The sequence below is a fragment of the Heterocephalus glaber genome, unplaced genomic scaffold, assembly GCF_053883595.1.
Source record: "Heterocephalus glaber isolate CG9 unplaced genomic scaffold, H.glaber_assembly_v1.0 deba00001004, whole genome shotgun sequence".
NCBI classification, from domain to species: Eukaryota; Metazoa; Chordata; class Mammalia; order Rodentia; family Bathyergidae; genus Heterocephalus; species Heterocephalus glaber.
In genome coordinates, this window is record NW_028258179.1 from 10,065,566 (window position 1) to 10,082,289 (window position 16,724).

The 16,724-nt window shown below is 60.6% G+C and overlaps 1 protein-coding gene across 13 annotated transcripts in view; it reads right to left on the reverse strand.

Annotated features, from left to right (window-relative positions):
* Window positions 1-295: 295 nt before the first annotated feature.
* The window catches only part of Hdac4 (histone deacetylase 4), a 258,092-nt gene continuing 241,663 nt past the window's right edge, over window positions 296-16,724 (reverse strand). For all 13 annotated transcript variants that reach the window (XM_004868416.4, XM_021247427.2, XM_087209562.1 and 10 more), the window contains 5 exons: window positions 11,706-11,824; window positions 10,948-11,081; window positions 5,429-5,513; window positions 4,669-4,810; window positions 296-4,531 (listed from right to left, as the gene is read on the reverse strand). In XM_004868416.4, the coding sequence (XP_004868473.1) occupies window positions 4,492-4,531; window positions 4,669-4,810; window positions 5,429-5,513; window positions 10,948-11,081; window positions 11,706-11,824 (520 nt within the window). In that variant the 3' untranslated portion in view covers window positions 296-4,491. The remainder of the gene's footprint in view (window positions 4,532-4,668; window positions 4,811-5,428; window positions 5,514-10,947; window positions 11,082-11,705; window positions 11,825-16,724) is intronic.

The window sequence follows — 16,724 nt, forward strand, 5'->3', positions numbered from 1 at the left end:
CTGGTTCCAACCTACCTGCCCATGGCTCACAAGGCATTCTGGGAAAGAAAAGTGCAGTGGTTCAGGTTACCACAAAGATGCCCACAGCCCCACTGCCCACAGTGGGTGGCGGGTTCCCCTCAGGTCTGGGTTCCAGGGGCTCCCCAGATGCGGTGGCCGGTCCCCGGGGGGACCCATGGTTCCCGGGCATAGCGGTCAGTTCCCAGGGGCCCCAAGGTCCCCCAGCGTGCTGGTCAGTCCCGCAGAGTCCCGGGCATACAGAGCTAATGCGAAAGAGCGCGAGACAGAGCACAGATGGAGGCAACGAGCGCAGTCTTTATTTACACCGCAAGAGGGACAGTGTGCAATGTGGTACAGACACTGGACTCCGGGGGTGGAGAGAGAAGCTGACAGTCGGAGGAGAGCACCGCTGGTCAGCGAGGCTTCACTCACACAACACAAACAAGAATGAAAAACCGAAACAAGACCTCCGACTCCACTGAGCAAAAGGAAGAACCACGCGGAGGTCCGGACAGCAGAGAGGAATGGCAGAGCTCCAGGAGCCACGCGGCGCACCAGGGCGGCGCAGCTCCGGCCCATGTCCGGGAGTCCTGGTGAGGGAGGTTCAAGCCCTGCGCGTAAAAGTGCAGAGATGACACATGCGTGTCAGCTCGCAACCGAAAAAGGGCACCTCCACTGTGGAGCACATGCACCAGAAAACACAGAAATGGCCGCTCTGTCCTTCCCGAAGGAGACTTCATCAATGCCAGAGGCCGCGCCAGCTCCGGGCCCTCGCCAGGATGGCTGCCTGGAAGGGGACTCTCGAAGAGCCCCGCTTCTCAATCAGGATAAACCGTCACAGGGCCGGTGACAGCCAGCAGTGCGCAGCGGGCCCTGTGGCAGGAAAAAAAAGGAAACAAACACACCGAACAAAGCCAGAGCCCTCCAGCCAGATCAACTCGGGAGACAGGCAGCTCACTCCCATGCCGCAGGCTTCCTGGAGCAGTTTCCACATAAAGACAATGAACTCTGTTATCGGTAGTCACAAGTGCTAGGTAAACTTTTTTCCTTAATATGACAAATGTGTAAGTAGTCCTTTTTATTTTTTTCTTACAATAAAAAGTACAATTTCTTAAGAATAAGTTCAGTAAGACTCAAACTCCCTTCCCCCCGACTCCTGTCCTTCAAGGTTTTCTTTTACAGAAAAATTTGCATCTCTTTTGTATCTGCAAATGTCACGAGAGGGGAACAGTGGCGTTCTGCGTCTTCCCCAAAGCTGCCGAGTTCGGCGTGCAAAATCCGTATACAATATAAAGACATGCCGGGCGTACAGGCCATGCAACCTCCAGGTGTAGGAAACTTAAAAAAATATATTCATATGTTTATATCTCTATATTTATATATGTATCAATGCCCATGGAACATGTGGGCCCAAAGTCTACAAAACCAGGAATGAGCACAAGGCTGTGGCCGGGGATGGAGGAACGCTCCGACGGGGAGACGCGAGGCCCATGGCTAGTGCCGCAGCAGTCAGACCCGACGGCCCTTCCTCTTGGAAAAGTTTGAAAGGAAAGAAAAACTGAAACACTTCTACAGAGTGGCCCCGGAGCTGGAGCCCGCGAGGCAGTGCCAGTCCGAGGTGGCACCGCCTGCTGGTGGGGTATGGGCCCGGCGTGTGCAGCGGGAAGCCTGGCAGGGCGACGCCCGTGTGGGTCACTGGCCGGGGCTTCCCTTTGCTAAAGGGCTTAAAGTGCTCCCTCCAACTCCCGGCCAGTGCCCTGCAGGCCTTTGCAGAAAGAAAAGGCAAAGGCCCCAGGCCCAGGCAGGGAGGTGCATGGCGAGCCCTCCCTGCCCTGTCCCGCCCGGGGCCACCACCTGCCCTGACGCTGGCTGTGGACACGGGTCAAGCGTGTCTTCAAAGGAAAGAAAAGGCTACACGGTAGTGGCTGCAGCACGCTGTGGAGTGGGTGTGCTGGCAAGGGAGGCCTGCGGCCACTAGGCCCCCGCAGAGCCAGATGGGGAGGCTTCGCGCTGCAGTGACAGCCTGGCCACCCAGCAGCCCATGTTACCCCCATCTGAAAGCACAGTGAAATGATGCGGCCCTCCCGTGCACCATGGGGGTGCAGGGCCACAGGGGGGTGAGGCCAGAGGAGCTGGGGCAGTGGCACCAGTGGGAAGGGCCTAGGCGGCCCGGCCCTCCAGGCAGCGCCTCCTTCCAAGGTTGGCTGTAGAGCTGAAAGCAGCCAGCAGGGAGGGGCCAGCCAGACACGCCCAGACTGCTCTGCCCTGCTCTGCAACCACCACCTCGGCGCTGCCCGAGGGCAGCAGTGCCTGGGAGTCCAACAAGATGCACTCACCCGGCACGAGTCTGGCCGAGTTAGTGTCTACCCTGTAAACTTCACCAAAATCGGAAACCTGGCTCGGGGTCCCTCCTGAGCATCTGACCCTCCTCCCTCAAGTCTCAACTATGACACACTTTGGAATGAAATTGGTGGCTTCAAGTGGTAGAAAATAAGTTACCAGTAAAAGTGGCTGCCAGTTACTGCAAAGAGAAAGAGAGCAAAGTCAAAGCTGGCGGTCCCTCCCGAAGCGCAGGCTCCGAGGCCTTGGCAGGCGGCGAGGCCCTGGTTTCCTGGAGCCTAGCAGAGCCTGGGCCGTGCGGCGGCAGCAGAAATCCCCTCATGGCCGTGCGGTGCCGACCTGTGTAAAAGGTCTTGGGAACTGGAGCTGGGATTCCACCGGCGGAGTGGTCAGGATCTACACGCGGGTTCACTAATGCTGCCGGTCTGGTGTGCCGCGGCCGAGGGCCCTGCCGGGGAGAGGAAAACAGCCCGACACCCCGAGTGCTGCGGGGAGCAGGAGCCAGCATGGCCGGTACCACCCAAAAGGCCAGTTCCTGACCTCACTGACGCTCATGTTCAGAAAATCAGTTCTGACAGCGGCAGGCCTGCGCGCTGCACAGAATAAACAAAAACAAATCACAAAAACGGTCAAAGTTAAAAAAATGTTCCATCAAGAATTTAGAAAACAAAACAGTTTAGACATTATTACCATTCAGAAAACTGCTAAATGGTGAGAAAAAAATGTAAAATTCACAAACCAATGCTTATTTAGGATCTTTTTGTGAAAAATTCTACAAAAATCAACAGCAAATTTCTATCATCTGCTATAAAAACTCATTAGGTACATATGCGCAGGGAGGGGTGCAGAGGGCAGGGCCTCTGTTAGAAAATGATTAAAATGAAGGTACAAACGGTACGAAGCTGCCCGGGGCTCGGGGGCTCGCACGGCCACGCCCCTCGTGCTCCCTAAGCACCGGGAGCTGGCGGGGCCCTCCACTCGCAGGACCTTCCCAATCTGCAGTTATTATATATATACTTTTCTATAAATGCATATAAATATTTACCCAGATCTCATAAGAATCGAGTTTCTTAGCTTGGAATACATTGGAATATATATTATACATATATATATTTATTTATACCTAAAGTTAAGCAATACTTCATGCTACTTGCTCTGGATGAAAGCATTCCGATCGCAACACTGCAGGTGTGTCTACGACATGCTTCACGACCAAATGGAGATGCTCGCTGCTACGTGACGGGTGAGAAAAGAACACTTTGGATTCATTTAAAATCTGCTGGACTTCAAAACCCCCAACAGTGTTTGCCGCTTTCCTGGAACCTCCACTTTCCCTAAACAGCAATGAAGCCGCGCCAGGCCGTGGATGGGCGCTCCGGATGCCATGGAGCACCAGGCCAGGGCCGTGGACTCCCAGCCATAGCAAACGGTCCCACCGACTCCTGCTGTTGATTTTTTCTTAAGGCATTGTTCCTCAGACTTCAGAAAACCCAGCCACAAAAATCCATCAGAGCAGTAAAGAAAAGGCACAAACTCGTATCTTCCGATGGCTTTGAGAAGCTCAGGCTGACTCCCAGGCTCACGCTTTGTGTTGTCCAGTTTTTTCTTTAAAGGTTCCTCGACTCCATCCCCGCCCAGCTGCAAACCCCGCGGTGCGCTGCTGAGGTGCATGGGCAGGCTGAAGCCATAGAAAACTTTCTGTTTAAAAAAAAAATAAGCTACAAGATGAGCTGAGTGGTTTACACGGAGACTTAGAACTGTGGGTAAGAATCAAACGTTAAGCACCAGTTTTAATCAAGTTTGTTTTGTATTATTAGATCTTTGATTTTCATTTTTCCTTTCCTCGTGTCAACTAGATCCAGCAACTCTGCCCCAGCTGCCACAGTGGCTTCCTTGCGGCTTCCCCGGGGACTGCCCGAGTGTGCTCGGCTCCTGCGTGTCGCCGGCGTCCCGGTCCGTGAGGCCGCCACGCCTGGTGTGCGTGTGCCTCTTGAGACCTGCGGTCCGGGCGGCGGAAAGGCCTCCCGCTGCTGCTCAGGCTGGCGCCCCTGTGCTGAGAGAGCCCGCGCAGGATGCACGAGCGACACGGACAGTCTCCCGCTGAGCTTCAAGACAGACAGACAAAAGAGGAACAGCAGCTTCGAGAGGACGCTACAGGGGCGGCTCCTCCTCCATGGGCTCCTCTTCCGGCCTGCGAGGGGAAAGGGGCGCGGGGCGTGCGGTGGGTGGCGCTGCCCACACCCGGCCCACTCCCAGGTCTCTAGACCTGCGGCCTAGAGAGAAGCCGCACCCGAGTCTGCAGGGGCCGTGGCGGGGACTGGCACTCACCTCTTCTCAGTGGGCTTCACGCCCACGGACAGCGAGGCCATGGCGGTGACCGTCTCGGCTTCTTCGTTCTCACATTTCTGCGCCTGGATCAGCGAGTGTCCCACGGTGGAGGACAAGCGGTGCAGGCAGCGCCAGTACTTACCTGGAGGGAGGACAGGGCTCGGTGACAGGGGCTACTGGGCCCAGGGAGATCGCTGCGGTTATGCTGGGGTGCCTCTTGCGAGGGAGCTGCCCTGCCGGGTTATGACCTACGGCCCCGGGTACGGTGGAGATGTCTCCTTGTCAGGGCACCATGGGGCTGGCAGAGGCCTTCCGAGAGGCCTGAGCTCCCTGCCCAGTCTCTGCCTCCCCACGGCGCTGGGCCTGAGTGCACCGGAGGCTGGGCCCTGCCCACAGGTGGCTTCAGACCCATGGGGTGCACTGCCCACGAGGGCCGCGTCACCCTGCCGGGCACCTTCAAGGCCTAGACACACTGGGCTCTGTACGAGGGCAGGGCTACATGGGCACTGGGCATGGTGTGCACTGGGACCTGCTGCCTGCAAGCAGGGTCAGAAGAGGAGACCAGACCCAGTACTTTGGCGCACAGCCGGCAACAGGCCTGGCAGCGGGGACCTGGACGGTGCCTCACACTGAGCCCCATCCTCGTGCTCTGTGAAATGGGATGAGGACACCATCGCAGCAGGCGAAACCAGTCTCTACCAGCTCAGACACCGGTGGGCAGCGAGGCCTGGGCCATCCCCGAGCACTTGGTGCCACTCACCGTGGATCTCCACAACCTTCTCCATGGAGCGGACAGCGTTGGCGTTGGGTCTCTGCTGTAAGACCTTTTCTGGCAGAGGCTCAAGCTGGGAAAAATATGCAGATAATCATGAGCAGGAAGGGAGACAAGGCAATGCACACGCATGTTACACTGGAGGCTCGCAGAGAGCACGCATCTCCCAAAGGCAGTCAGGACGCAGCCAGGACAAAGCCACTCTAAGAGCCGCACGTGGCTCTGGTGTCTGTACACGTTTTTAATAAAAGTTGGTTGTTTTCCACAGGACATTTCCACCCCTGTCAGGATGCTGTCAAGCACATTCATGGGTCCCTAGGTGGCCGAAGAAGGCTGGGCCCTGCGTGGGTGGCAGCCACGCTGACTGTTGGGAGGGGGAGGGGGGAGCCTGCGGTGGTTGAGGCTCTGGTCTCAGCCCCGGCTCTCCTGGCAGTCAGCACAGCCCAGCGGGTCTTAGGGCCTGAGCCTAAGAAAGAGCGCAGCTGTGATCGCGGTGGCTGGCTCCACACACGGGAGCACCTAGCCCCAGGGACCGGCCCAACCAGCCTGCACGTGGGCACCGTCACCCCACTCCAGGAAAATGTGTGTCCCGTCAAAGCCACAACGCAGCGGGGTGGCAGGTCGGGGCCAGGGGAACCCGCCAGGGTGTCCCGCACGGTTCTTAGCCAAGCAGGCAGGGCTCGGTGAGCAGCAGCTCGGCCAGGGCCGGGCAGGGGCCCGGAGCCCGTGGAGGAGTCAGGACGTGCTCCAGGACACGAGCCACGGGGACCCACCGGTCACATGGGCCAACGGCAACAGCACCCAGGGTCATGCCTGACAGGCTGAGCGATGCAGTAAACCCCACAGGCCAGGACCGGAACCCAAGGCACAAGGTGAGGATCCAAGAGTTCAGGCAGCTGTGAAGAACTAACCGAGGAGGAAAGTGAGGGCAAAGAGAAAACTGTTCCTTGGAGGAGACACAGCCCCTCTCTAGGAGGCGGAGCTCAGCAGCTCCCTGGCGTCCCCAGTGCAGGGAGGCAGCCCACTCTGCAGCGGAGACCAGCGATTCAGACAAGATGTAAACCGAGGGGCGGCTGCGCCACACCTGGCCAGGGCTCTGCGACGTCATCAGAATCGGCAGAAACAAGGGAAAGCCGAGAGCCAGCCGCCAACTGGGGAGACAGAGGGGGACCCTGGGGCAGAGGACGGCGGCCAGCTGTTGAGCCAGATGGTGAGCTCCAAGAGGATGGGTGACCGGCCCAGTGTGGCAGTGCGCTGCACACTTCTCACGGCGAGGGAAGCAGGGAGACAGCGGCTTGGCACCTTCAGTGTGTCAAGAGGAAACACTGTCACTACACACCCAGGGAACTGACCAAGAGCAACGTCGACCAAGCTGGGACACCGCATGGGTTCTTTCCCGGGGGCCTCCGCAACAGGTACATACGGCGGAATAAAAAGGGGCCCAGGAGATGCGTTGGGAAAGGAGAAGGGTGAGGAGAAAGGCAACGGCTCAAGGGCCGCAAAGCCAAATGCACAGAGGAGGGGCAACAGTGAGACCGCTGTCCACTCAGCAATGCCAAACAAAGCAGGAGGTGATGCTGCCGTTGGCCGCTGCTGGCGGAGACCCAGGAGGGCAGCCGGCCAGGGCTCTGGGCACGTTTGCGTTTCTGATGAACAGTAACTTCTTCACACCGCGCTGTCCAGGCGTGTGTCCTCTTCTCAGCCTGGCGACCCTGACGGGCTGATGGGCCCAGCTGTGGCTGCCTGGTGGGGGGGACCCTGCCTGCCGTGCGCGGCCCCAAGGCTCTCCAGGAATACAAAGGTCAGGGGCTGCGAATCTGCTGACTCCCTATAGGGAGCAATGGGCGCAGGGAGCCTCATCCACATGAAGGGAAGGCAAGCAAGAGGAGAGAGCTACAGAAAACAGGGCAAGCTAAGAACAAAAGGAGATGGCAGAAATGAATCTGAAGACTAAGTAATCAAAGTGGAAATGACCAAGACTTCCACTCGGCGCAGACTGGTGGACTGGATGTAAAAAGGCTGACAGGGTCCAGCTTCTCACTGGTTACAGCCTGAGCACGAGGCCAGAGTCAGGGATGGGAACAGATGGGCCACCAGGCAGCTGGGTGACACCCTGAACACTAGTAGAGACTCCAAGGGAAGCCACAACCCGGTCTAAAATGGGCCCTCTGCAGTGACGGGACATCAGCTTACCAAGGGGTGGCGGCTCTGACTCCTGCACTCAGGGGAACGGCTTCAGAAGGAACAGCCGAGGCAGAGCCTGGGCCCTCTGCGGGAGGGTTCGGCACGCTTCTCAGAGCAGCAGGTCAGAACCGGGGAAGCCAGTGTGAGTGTCACTGTTGGCAACCTTGGCAAGGGGACATGAGCGGGATGGTGCCGAGCAGACGGTGGACTGGTGGCTACAGACACACCTGGGTCCGTGCAGTGACCATAGTCACCACAGGAACCAGTGCCAGCTGATGGTCTTTCCTCACCCCAGCCCCATCCAAGGAAGCGCCCAGTCGGCGGGGCAGAGAGAGATGTGCTGGGCCAAGTGCTATGACACAGCTGGCCGCCCAGCAAGGACAACTGCAGGCTGCCGTGTCTGCAGCTGGCCGCCAGCGGACTGGGCCAACACTGTGCATCAACTCTCACCAAAGGCTGTGGGGGTAGAAGAACAGGCCCGCCCAACTTTGGTTCATTAAAGAGACTTCTGAAGAGCTCTTGATAAAACTAGCACTTCCTGCTTTTTGATGTGTTTCAGTAAAAGAACAGTTTCCTACTAGCACAGCAAATGCAGGAAGTGGGAACAGGCCCAGGTGAAAGCCCAGCTCTCTGCTGTTGCTTTACAGTGCTTGTGGAAGGGCTGTAAAGTACACACGGCTGCACAACGCATCCGCTGCCTTTGAACTGTGGCACACGGGAGGCAGCGTCACGCTCCTGACGGTTTAAAAGGCAGACTGGGATTCCCGCCAGGGCAGCGCCAGGCCGCTCCCCAGCACGTGATGCACTTGCTCCGTAGTGTGCCTGATTTACAGCAGGGTGCACACTGCCCGCCATGAGGCCGGACCATCAGAGGCCGGAGTTGGCTGGTGCCCACTCTGCCCAGACCCCTACAGCGCCTGCCTGCTGTCCAGAGCCTGGCTGAAGATGGCCTGAGACTCCACGGGGAGTCTTGGGGCCCACCGGGGATGTCGCCCTTGGTCTGCACAGCCAGACTCTGGCCTTGGGCCCCAGCCGGCCGTCCACACTGCCACTCCGGTGACACAGGCCAGGGTGCCCAACTGTGCCCCACTGCTCTGTCACTGGGCAGGGGCCCCTGGGAAGAGCCCGGCACACAGCCCACAGTCTGGGGTGACATCGTGCTCCCATCACTCAGTGGACACACATGGAGCTAGGGTCCCCGGCCTCAGACGCCTCCTGTCCATGTGTCTGCCGGCGGGGTGGGGGGTGGGGGGCTCACACACCTCGAAGGGACCCTGCGAGAGGAAGCAGCTTAGAGAGCCCCACCTCATGTCACTGCAGACCTCTGTCATCAATGCACCTCCCCGAGACCCCACCAGGCGCCGCGGGACAGCCCTGACCAGCCTGGGCTCAGGGGCGGGTCCCTGGAGCCCACCTGACCCTTATGGGCACTCTGTTCCTGGGCTCAGGGCCTCTGGCTTCGGCGTGCCTTGCAGAAGGGGCTGAGTGACAGGCTCACTTTGGCCTCCACCGTCCTCCTGGGCTGGACCCAACAGCCGCGTGCTGTCTGCACTCTCCCCCTCTCTGCGCCCTCTTCTCAGCTCTGCCTCTGGACTTACGAGGGGCCAACGACCTCCCCAGTACCTGACGCATGTGGTCACAGGGCTGCAACTTCAGCGGGTCCCCTCTCCCGAGCCTCAGGCCGGGCCTTGTCACTGGCGTCCTTCAACTCTGGGGAAGGCTCACAGCCCCGGGCCCTGCAGTCTGAGGCATCACCATGGCCACAGGCCCAGCCCCGGAAGCGCTGGGTCCAGGCGCAGCCTCTCCCTCACTGTCCCTGTGGGGTCGTGTACACCTGGCCTCTTGATGATGCCATGGCCCCTGCCCCGGGCATCTCCTGCCCATTCATGCCATCGAGCCCTCCTCCTCTGCAGGGACACCCACCGAACTCCACGCCAGGCGCGGCTTGTGGCCCTGGGGCTTGTGCTGCCGCTGCGCGCCAGGCCTCGGGGTCAGCAGGCCCCCACTGTCCCCTCCCACGGGCCTCGGCCCGAAGGACAGCCTGCATGGTGACCTCCACTCTGTACTGTCTAGGATGACACCTCCAGGCCGGGCCCCCGCGACGCACTTGTCCCCAGCAGGCTGATGCCTGGTGGGACTCGGATGTTTCCCTCCCACCCGCACCTGCTCCCTGTCATGGAGGAGGCCCCTGAGAGTGGGCTGCCCTGTGGACACCCGCGGCTCCACACTAGCCAGAGCTGCCGCCCCATCAGCGGTGCTTCCCGGAATGACTGGCACTTACAGGTGACACTGCCAGTGCACTGGGGTCTGCAAACTGGCACTCCAGCAGGGCTGGATGGAGAGAGGGACACCCCATGGACAGACGGCCCCACCTCCACACAGGCCCAGGCAATGGAGCCCAGAGGGCAGTGGAGGCCAAGTGCTGCACCGCTCCCAGGTGTGGGCCTTGTGTCCCCACGGCAAGGCTGCCCTGTCGGGGTGCTCAGAACCTGGGCGGGCTTGTGGCCGTGTGACGATCCCTCCTAGGACCTGTGCCGTCTGCCCTCAGGGCACAATGAGGGCATACGTGGCCTGCGCTAGCACCAGGGACTGTGCGCCCTGCTTCCACTTCCCGTTCCAGAGACTCAGCTCTGCCACGTGCTCCAGAGGGTCCCAGCTGCACTAAGAAGGGCTCCGCAGCTCCTGCCTCGGGCCCAGCCCATGACCGGACAGCTCTCAGCCAAGCAGACTGGCACTCCGGGAACCTGGATGCAAGGAGTGCACCATCCTGCCGGGTGCAAAAGCTCCAGGGGCTCATTCCTCTCGGGTGTGACCTGGCTCTCCGAGGCTGCTGTGCAGGGCACAGATCTGCAGACTCAGTCCTGAGGTGACAGAGCACAGCACAGCCAGGCCTGGGAACCAGCCCCGGGCACAGAGCAGGCTGCTGGGGACAGGCCGTGGCTCAGCCTTGAGCCACCCGAACCCACCGAGAGTTGCCTAGAGAGGCGAACTGCCCAGGGAGGAAGCTAGTAGCAGCAGCAGCAGCAGCATTCCACCACGGGATCCTGGATGTTGCACATATGACAGGCACACAGACCAAATGAGCACGTGCCACAGAGAGCCCTGGACCGTCTGCATGGAGCACGCTTTCTGCGGGTGCTCTCCCCGCCTTCGGGCCACCACCAAAGACTTCTTCCACTGAAAGAGCGAGACTAGGCAGGGTGGAGAGGAGCGCGCAGCAGAGCTGAAAGCAAAGGCGAACAGCCCGTGGGTCAGGCCCTGACTACAGCTCTGGGCAGCAGGCCTGCGGCCATTGGTGTGGTGCATCCTCGGGGTCTCTGTACCTCGTTTCCCAGCAGAGCAGAAACACAGGCTTCCGAGGCATCGCAGATGGCTGTCAGGTCATGGCCTCCCTCGAGGGCCAGCACGATCCGGCCGCCGGCCAGGCCCATCAGCTGCTTCGTCAGGTACCCGAAACCTGCAACAGGAAAGGGAGGTGGGGAGCATTGTGGCAAGGTGCTTCCCACAAGAACCAGGGGTGGGGCACTGCCATCCCTGGCAGGGCCCAGTGAGACTCATGAGTCCACTGAAGAGCCCAGCTTGGGACCCTCTGGCCTATGGGGAGCATGCGGGGTATTTTTGGTGTGCTCTGAGGGCGGAGCCAGCTAACCCCACCAAGGGACTGCACCATCTACTGCTTCCCAGGGGGCCCTGCTGTCCCGGGCAGCTGGTGTGCTCTGCATGTGTGCATGCACGCACACACACACAGGTATAAGCACACACAGGTCAGCGCTGTGATGCCCACATAGGGATTTCTATGTTCACATCTGGGTGTCTATTTCGATTGAGTCCCACAGTGCCTCTTCTATGCCCAATGTCCACCCTAGAGATGGCACTTGTTGCTTGCTGCCTGGTCACCCGTTGGCCATGAGACCCCATGATGAGGGACAGGTTTGTCTGAGCAGCCACACTAGAGTGGCTCTGTCTCCCTGGGGCCCCAGGGTGAAGGCACTGGCTGCTGGCACCATCAGTACTGGCTAGGAAGTAAGGTAACTTCCCTTCAGTCACAAACCGAACAGAGCTGGTCCCGACCGACACTTACATCTGGCAGAGAGGTTGTACCCTCCGAGAGGTGTGGGGTGGCCCTCCACGGCATCGAAGCCCGATGACACCAGCACCATGTCTGGGGCAAACTCATTGGCAATTGGCATGACCACGGTTCTGCAAGGGCAGGAGAAGGTGTCACCAGACCAGCAGAGGACATGGCAGAGGGAGGATGGGCGGTCACCAAACATGGGTGGTCGGAGGGTACATCCACACAGGGTCCACTGCAGCAAGTGGGCTGGAGTCTGAAGGCTCACTTAGCTTGAGGGAATTCACCCACGAGATGGTGGAGCACGTCACAGGTATGTCCGAAGCCTGCACCCACAGCCTCAGCGTAAACGCCAGTGCAGGTTGTGGCACTGGGGCCCCAGGCTTTCTGTCTCCGAGGTGATCTGGAACCACTGCGGCACAGGCTGTGTTCACACCGGTGGAGGGAGTGTCACCCCAGCTGTCCCCACCCCAGCTCTGGCCCTGGCCACCTGATCATTCCTGCAGAGGCAGGGTGCCCTGCCTGAGACAAGGACAACAAACACTTCCCAGGGCATCCATCCAAGCACGTGCAGTACCGTCCCCGTGCATGGCACAGGAAGGCTGGGCACCCCGGCAGGCCGTGCCAGCCCTGCAGAGGCCTGGTGCCCCCGACCAGGGACTACATACACGTGCGAGTGAACTAAAAAGCACGTAGACACTTAGGGTGATCAGAAGGCACAGTGAGAACACACTTCAGAATTCTGGGAAATACAGTGGTTTACATCTTCTGGGGACATGAATGAGATATTTCACTTGAGAAGTGGGAAAACCACCTCTTAATGCACAACCCCTGTGCTGCTCATAGTCGAACACTCAGCAGATAGCAGATAGCAGGGCTTTTAGGTGCACACGATGCAGACAGAGTCGGGATAGAAGCAGTCTCAGGGGAGCTTGGCACTCACCACACTGGATTCTGAATCACTGCTGCTGGGGCCAGGCGGGCAGCCACGGACCCTCTCCTAGGGCAGCAGCAGTGACCCCGACAGGGAGGTGGGCTGAAGCCCCTAATGCCGGCCAAGGAAGGTGGGTTGGACCCCTCATCTCCCCAGAAAACCCGGGCACGTGCACAACTGACCACCTGTGCTGTGGCCAGGACCGCCCTCACCCTGCAGCCTCCACGGCTGCTGTGTGCCAGCACAGGACGCCATGGCGTCAGCCTGAGGCCACCACTCAGCCTGGCAAGGGGTGGCTGACGCTGCTCTGTGGCTCCCTGTGTTCCTGCTGAGGCCAGGCCTTGCAGCAGGCTAAAGAAGGGACCCTGAGGGTATGCAGCTCTACACCGAGGGCTCTGAGCACCATCACTAGGGCACACGAGCACAAGGCAGGGGACCCTAGACCACGTCAGCCATCTTTCCTGCCTTGGGCTCTAGAGCTGACTTCAGTCCTGGAGGCACCAAGGTCTTGTGCTGGGATGCTCCAGGCTCCCATGCACTGTGCCAGTCCTACTGCCCAGATGGAGACCCGCGAGGACAGCGGTGCTGGGGAAGACACGGCCTGGGTGTGTGGCTCTGGCAGGTCCACACTGCTCTGCCCGCCCTGCAGGGACGACATGGCCCGGTCCATACCGCTCTGCCCTGTCCTGATCTCAGGCTTTCCTGAGCCAGGCTTGTGCTGTCGTTTCCTGCAGCACAAAACATTTAAACAGAGCATTTGCCCTGTGGGCCCTGGCGCGGGTGGTCCTGATCCTGCCTGGGCAGCTGGAAGCTGGGCCCTGTTGGCCGAGTCAGAGGTGAATGCCGAGGCGTCTACAGGACGGGGACCCCGGGCTGGTGTGGCTGGTGCTCCGTGGGCACATGGCGCAGGCCCTCCTGAGGTCCTGCTCTTCCTCTGTGGCCTTCGCCACTGTCACTGCCCACACTGTTCCAGGGAGGCCAGTTTTAATGACCTTAATGAGGTTCTTGTCACACAACCTTTCTTTGGTCTGGTAACACAGTGTCTGCCATGGTTTTGGTTTAGAATTTAGAGCCAACCCATTCTTTCAACACAAACCACAGACACTGAGTAGACACTGTGTCACTCCTAGGACACTTCAGGGGGCACTTGGAACCACGTGCAGGCAGTGGGCTTTAGTCCCTGCTTCGAAGCAGTGATGAGCTACACAACTCCTAATGCCCCTACAGGTGTCCTGGAGAACCATCATTAAGTGAAGTGCCTAACAAGAGTCCCTGGTGACTACGCTTGCTCCCTGGGTGGCATCACTCAGGGTCATCAAAAGCTGCTCTCAGGCTGTGGGGCGGCTGGGCCTGCAGTCCCCAGGCACACACGGCATAGCCCGGGCCCTGCACCAGGCTGCACTTGCAGACCTGCTACAGCTCAGGCAGTGCAGGAGGCGACAGAGGTGAGCGAGAGGTGGGTGCTCAGGGCGTCTCGGCACCATGTGGGCCCGGTAGGGAATGTCACCACGCCTCATGGGGACAGGACTTCTGCATGTGACATGACTGAAGATGCTCCCTGCTGTACTGGGGACGCGTCGCCCATCTGTGGCCTTCACACTGGAGGGTTCAACTGGTGCACCAAGTAAAGGGAGGTGACTCACGACCTACGAATTGCTCCAGGACCAACTTGAGGGTCTAAGGCGGTGAGGCCCAGACAGTCACAGGGGACTCTCTCAAGCTGCCTCTAAGGAGGGTCCGGCTACAGGGTCACGTTGGCCTTTCCCAGGTGAGTGAGGGTGGGGCAGAGGTGAGCAGTTCCCCAGGGCAGCAGAGTAGGAACCACCTGCTCAAAGGCGGCGGGAGAAGGGGTGAGTCCCACAGGTGTCCAGAGCTGACTCACAGTGCACACTGGGTGCAGCCCCGAGGGCAGGGAGGTAGCAAGGACAAGGTTCCTGTTGTGCCAAGAGCTCCTGACTCCAGAGTGCACCTTCTGCAGGGCCCTTGGCAGAGGTGCAGGGCCGAAGCCGAGGGTGAGGGGCTTCCCTGCGGTGGCTGCGGTGCTGGAAGCGGCCCTGTGCGGCAGCTCTCCGTGGTCTCCCTGCGCCCTGCCCTGTTGTCAGTCCACTCACTTCTGCAGACTGAAGATGGAAGCCAGGTGGTGGCCAGACTGGGGGGCAGGGCCACTCTGCCACCCACCGAGCTAGTCATTAGGCACTGCCACGGGGCTGGGGCACCACAGCCCCAGGTACCCGGGCAGCATCTCAGAGACCCACGGCTGGCCAAGAACACCGACTCACCAAGCAAAGCCCAGGGCCAACACGGGGTCTGAATGGCCGACAAAGGGCCAGATGACAGGGCCACCACCATGCTTCGATGGGAGCAGAGCAGTTCCGGAGGAACTAGCCACCCTGGTGTCTCTGCTGCCATTCTGCCTTCCACGTGCCCACCCATGCCAAGCTGACCCACCAGTGCTGCCCGCCCATCTAAGCGTCTCCTCTCACAGGGCTTCCAAACCTGAGGCAGAAGCACACGTGTTCACATCCCAGGACTGGCCTGACCGGCAGTGCTGCTCTCTCCAGGATTCGGAGGGAGCAGATGCCACGGGCACTGGATGGCACTGACACCTGGGAGACTTCCCTCGTGCCTCACCTATGTCCTCTCTGAGGGTAGGGAGCCGGTGCCTCTGTGATTGCGCTGCCCCATGAGGCGTGACTCCTGAGTGCGGGCCAGCCCTGGCCGTGCAACTCCTCGGAGCGTGGGTAGAGGGCGGAGACAGTGGGAACCGGCAGGACCCTGCCAGCCTGCAGCCAGTGAGGGCGAGCAGGCCGCAAGGCACAGCCGGACTGTGGGCGGCCGGAAACGCTCTTGCCCCTGCAGCCTGCGGCGCTCAGGCCCCTCCACACGCTCTTGGGCTGCGGTCTCAGGCCCGGCCACAGCAGCGGGCGTCTGCTCTGAGGCCTTTCGCCTCCTCTGCGGCTCTGCTCCCCAGGCCCGCCCTCCCGTCTCCCACGGCGGCCTTGGGCCGCTGGCACCTTTACCTCCAGGTGCGCGCCTCCCTCCACAGGACCCCACTTCTCAGCAGCCACTTCCACACACGCACTCCAGACCGCGAGGGAGAGGGGAGCCGGCGGGGTGGGGACGTCGCACGCTGGCAGTGGCCCAGGTGGCCCTCCCCTCCCCGCTCTGTGGGGCTCTGCCAGCCCGTCCCTGCCGCTTCCTCAGGCTCTCCTCGCACACCGAGCATATTCTGTCCTAACCTCGAGAGCTTGCGGTGCCGGCCTCCGCGGACAGTGCGCTGTCTCCTGAAATCTGCTGAGCAGCGGTGCCCCAGTCGAGCGTTCAGCCCACCCTGCTCTCCACCCTCCTCCATGCCAGCGTGCCCCAGCCAGCCGGGGCCCGCCACCTCCAGCCTGTGTCAGCAGCCCCTCGCAGGGTGGCGGAGTTGTCCCGACTACACGAGGCAGCCCCTCCTCGCCGTCCCGCTCGCCCTCCCTGAGCAGGCCCTGCCCCTCTCCTGGATGCATCCCCTGGATGTCCGGGACCGAGTCCTCCACCCAGCTGCCAGGACACAGACCCTTCTGCCACTCCCCAGCCAGAGACTGCGCCAAAGCCCTGCTACTGGTGTGAAGGCCAGAGAGGTGCTTTGTCTCCAGGTTGTTCCACAGGGAGCAAGCAGCCTTTTCCTGTAATGCCCCTGGGCCAAACTCGTTCCTCCAAGACTCAGCCAGGGCCCCCAGCAGGCAGGGCCCTTGGGGACCCGCACCAACCCGCTGCCTGCAGCTCCACGGCACCCCTGCACTCTGTCTCTCGCACGTATCTCCAGGCTGGGCCGAGCAGATCAGCCAGGGATGGCAAGTCACGAGGGTCCTCAACTCCCAAGCGCTCTTCTAGAGCCACTGCTGTGCCCTCAGGCCCACATCTGCACGGAAGCAGACCTGGAAGCCTTCAGAGAAGGCAGTGGGATGGGGAGGCGGGCCCTCTTCACACAGCCGGTGCCCATCCCGGGGACACGTGGCCCCACAGCAGGCAGTGCTGTGCCACGACTGCAGGTGGCCACTGGCCAATGCCGCGGTAGCAGCAGCTCGCTGGCGAAGAGGAAGAGACGGAGGCTC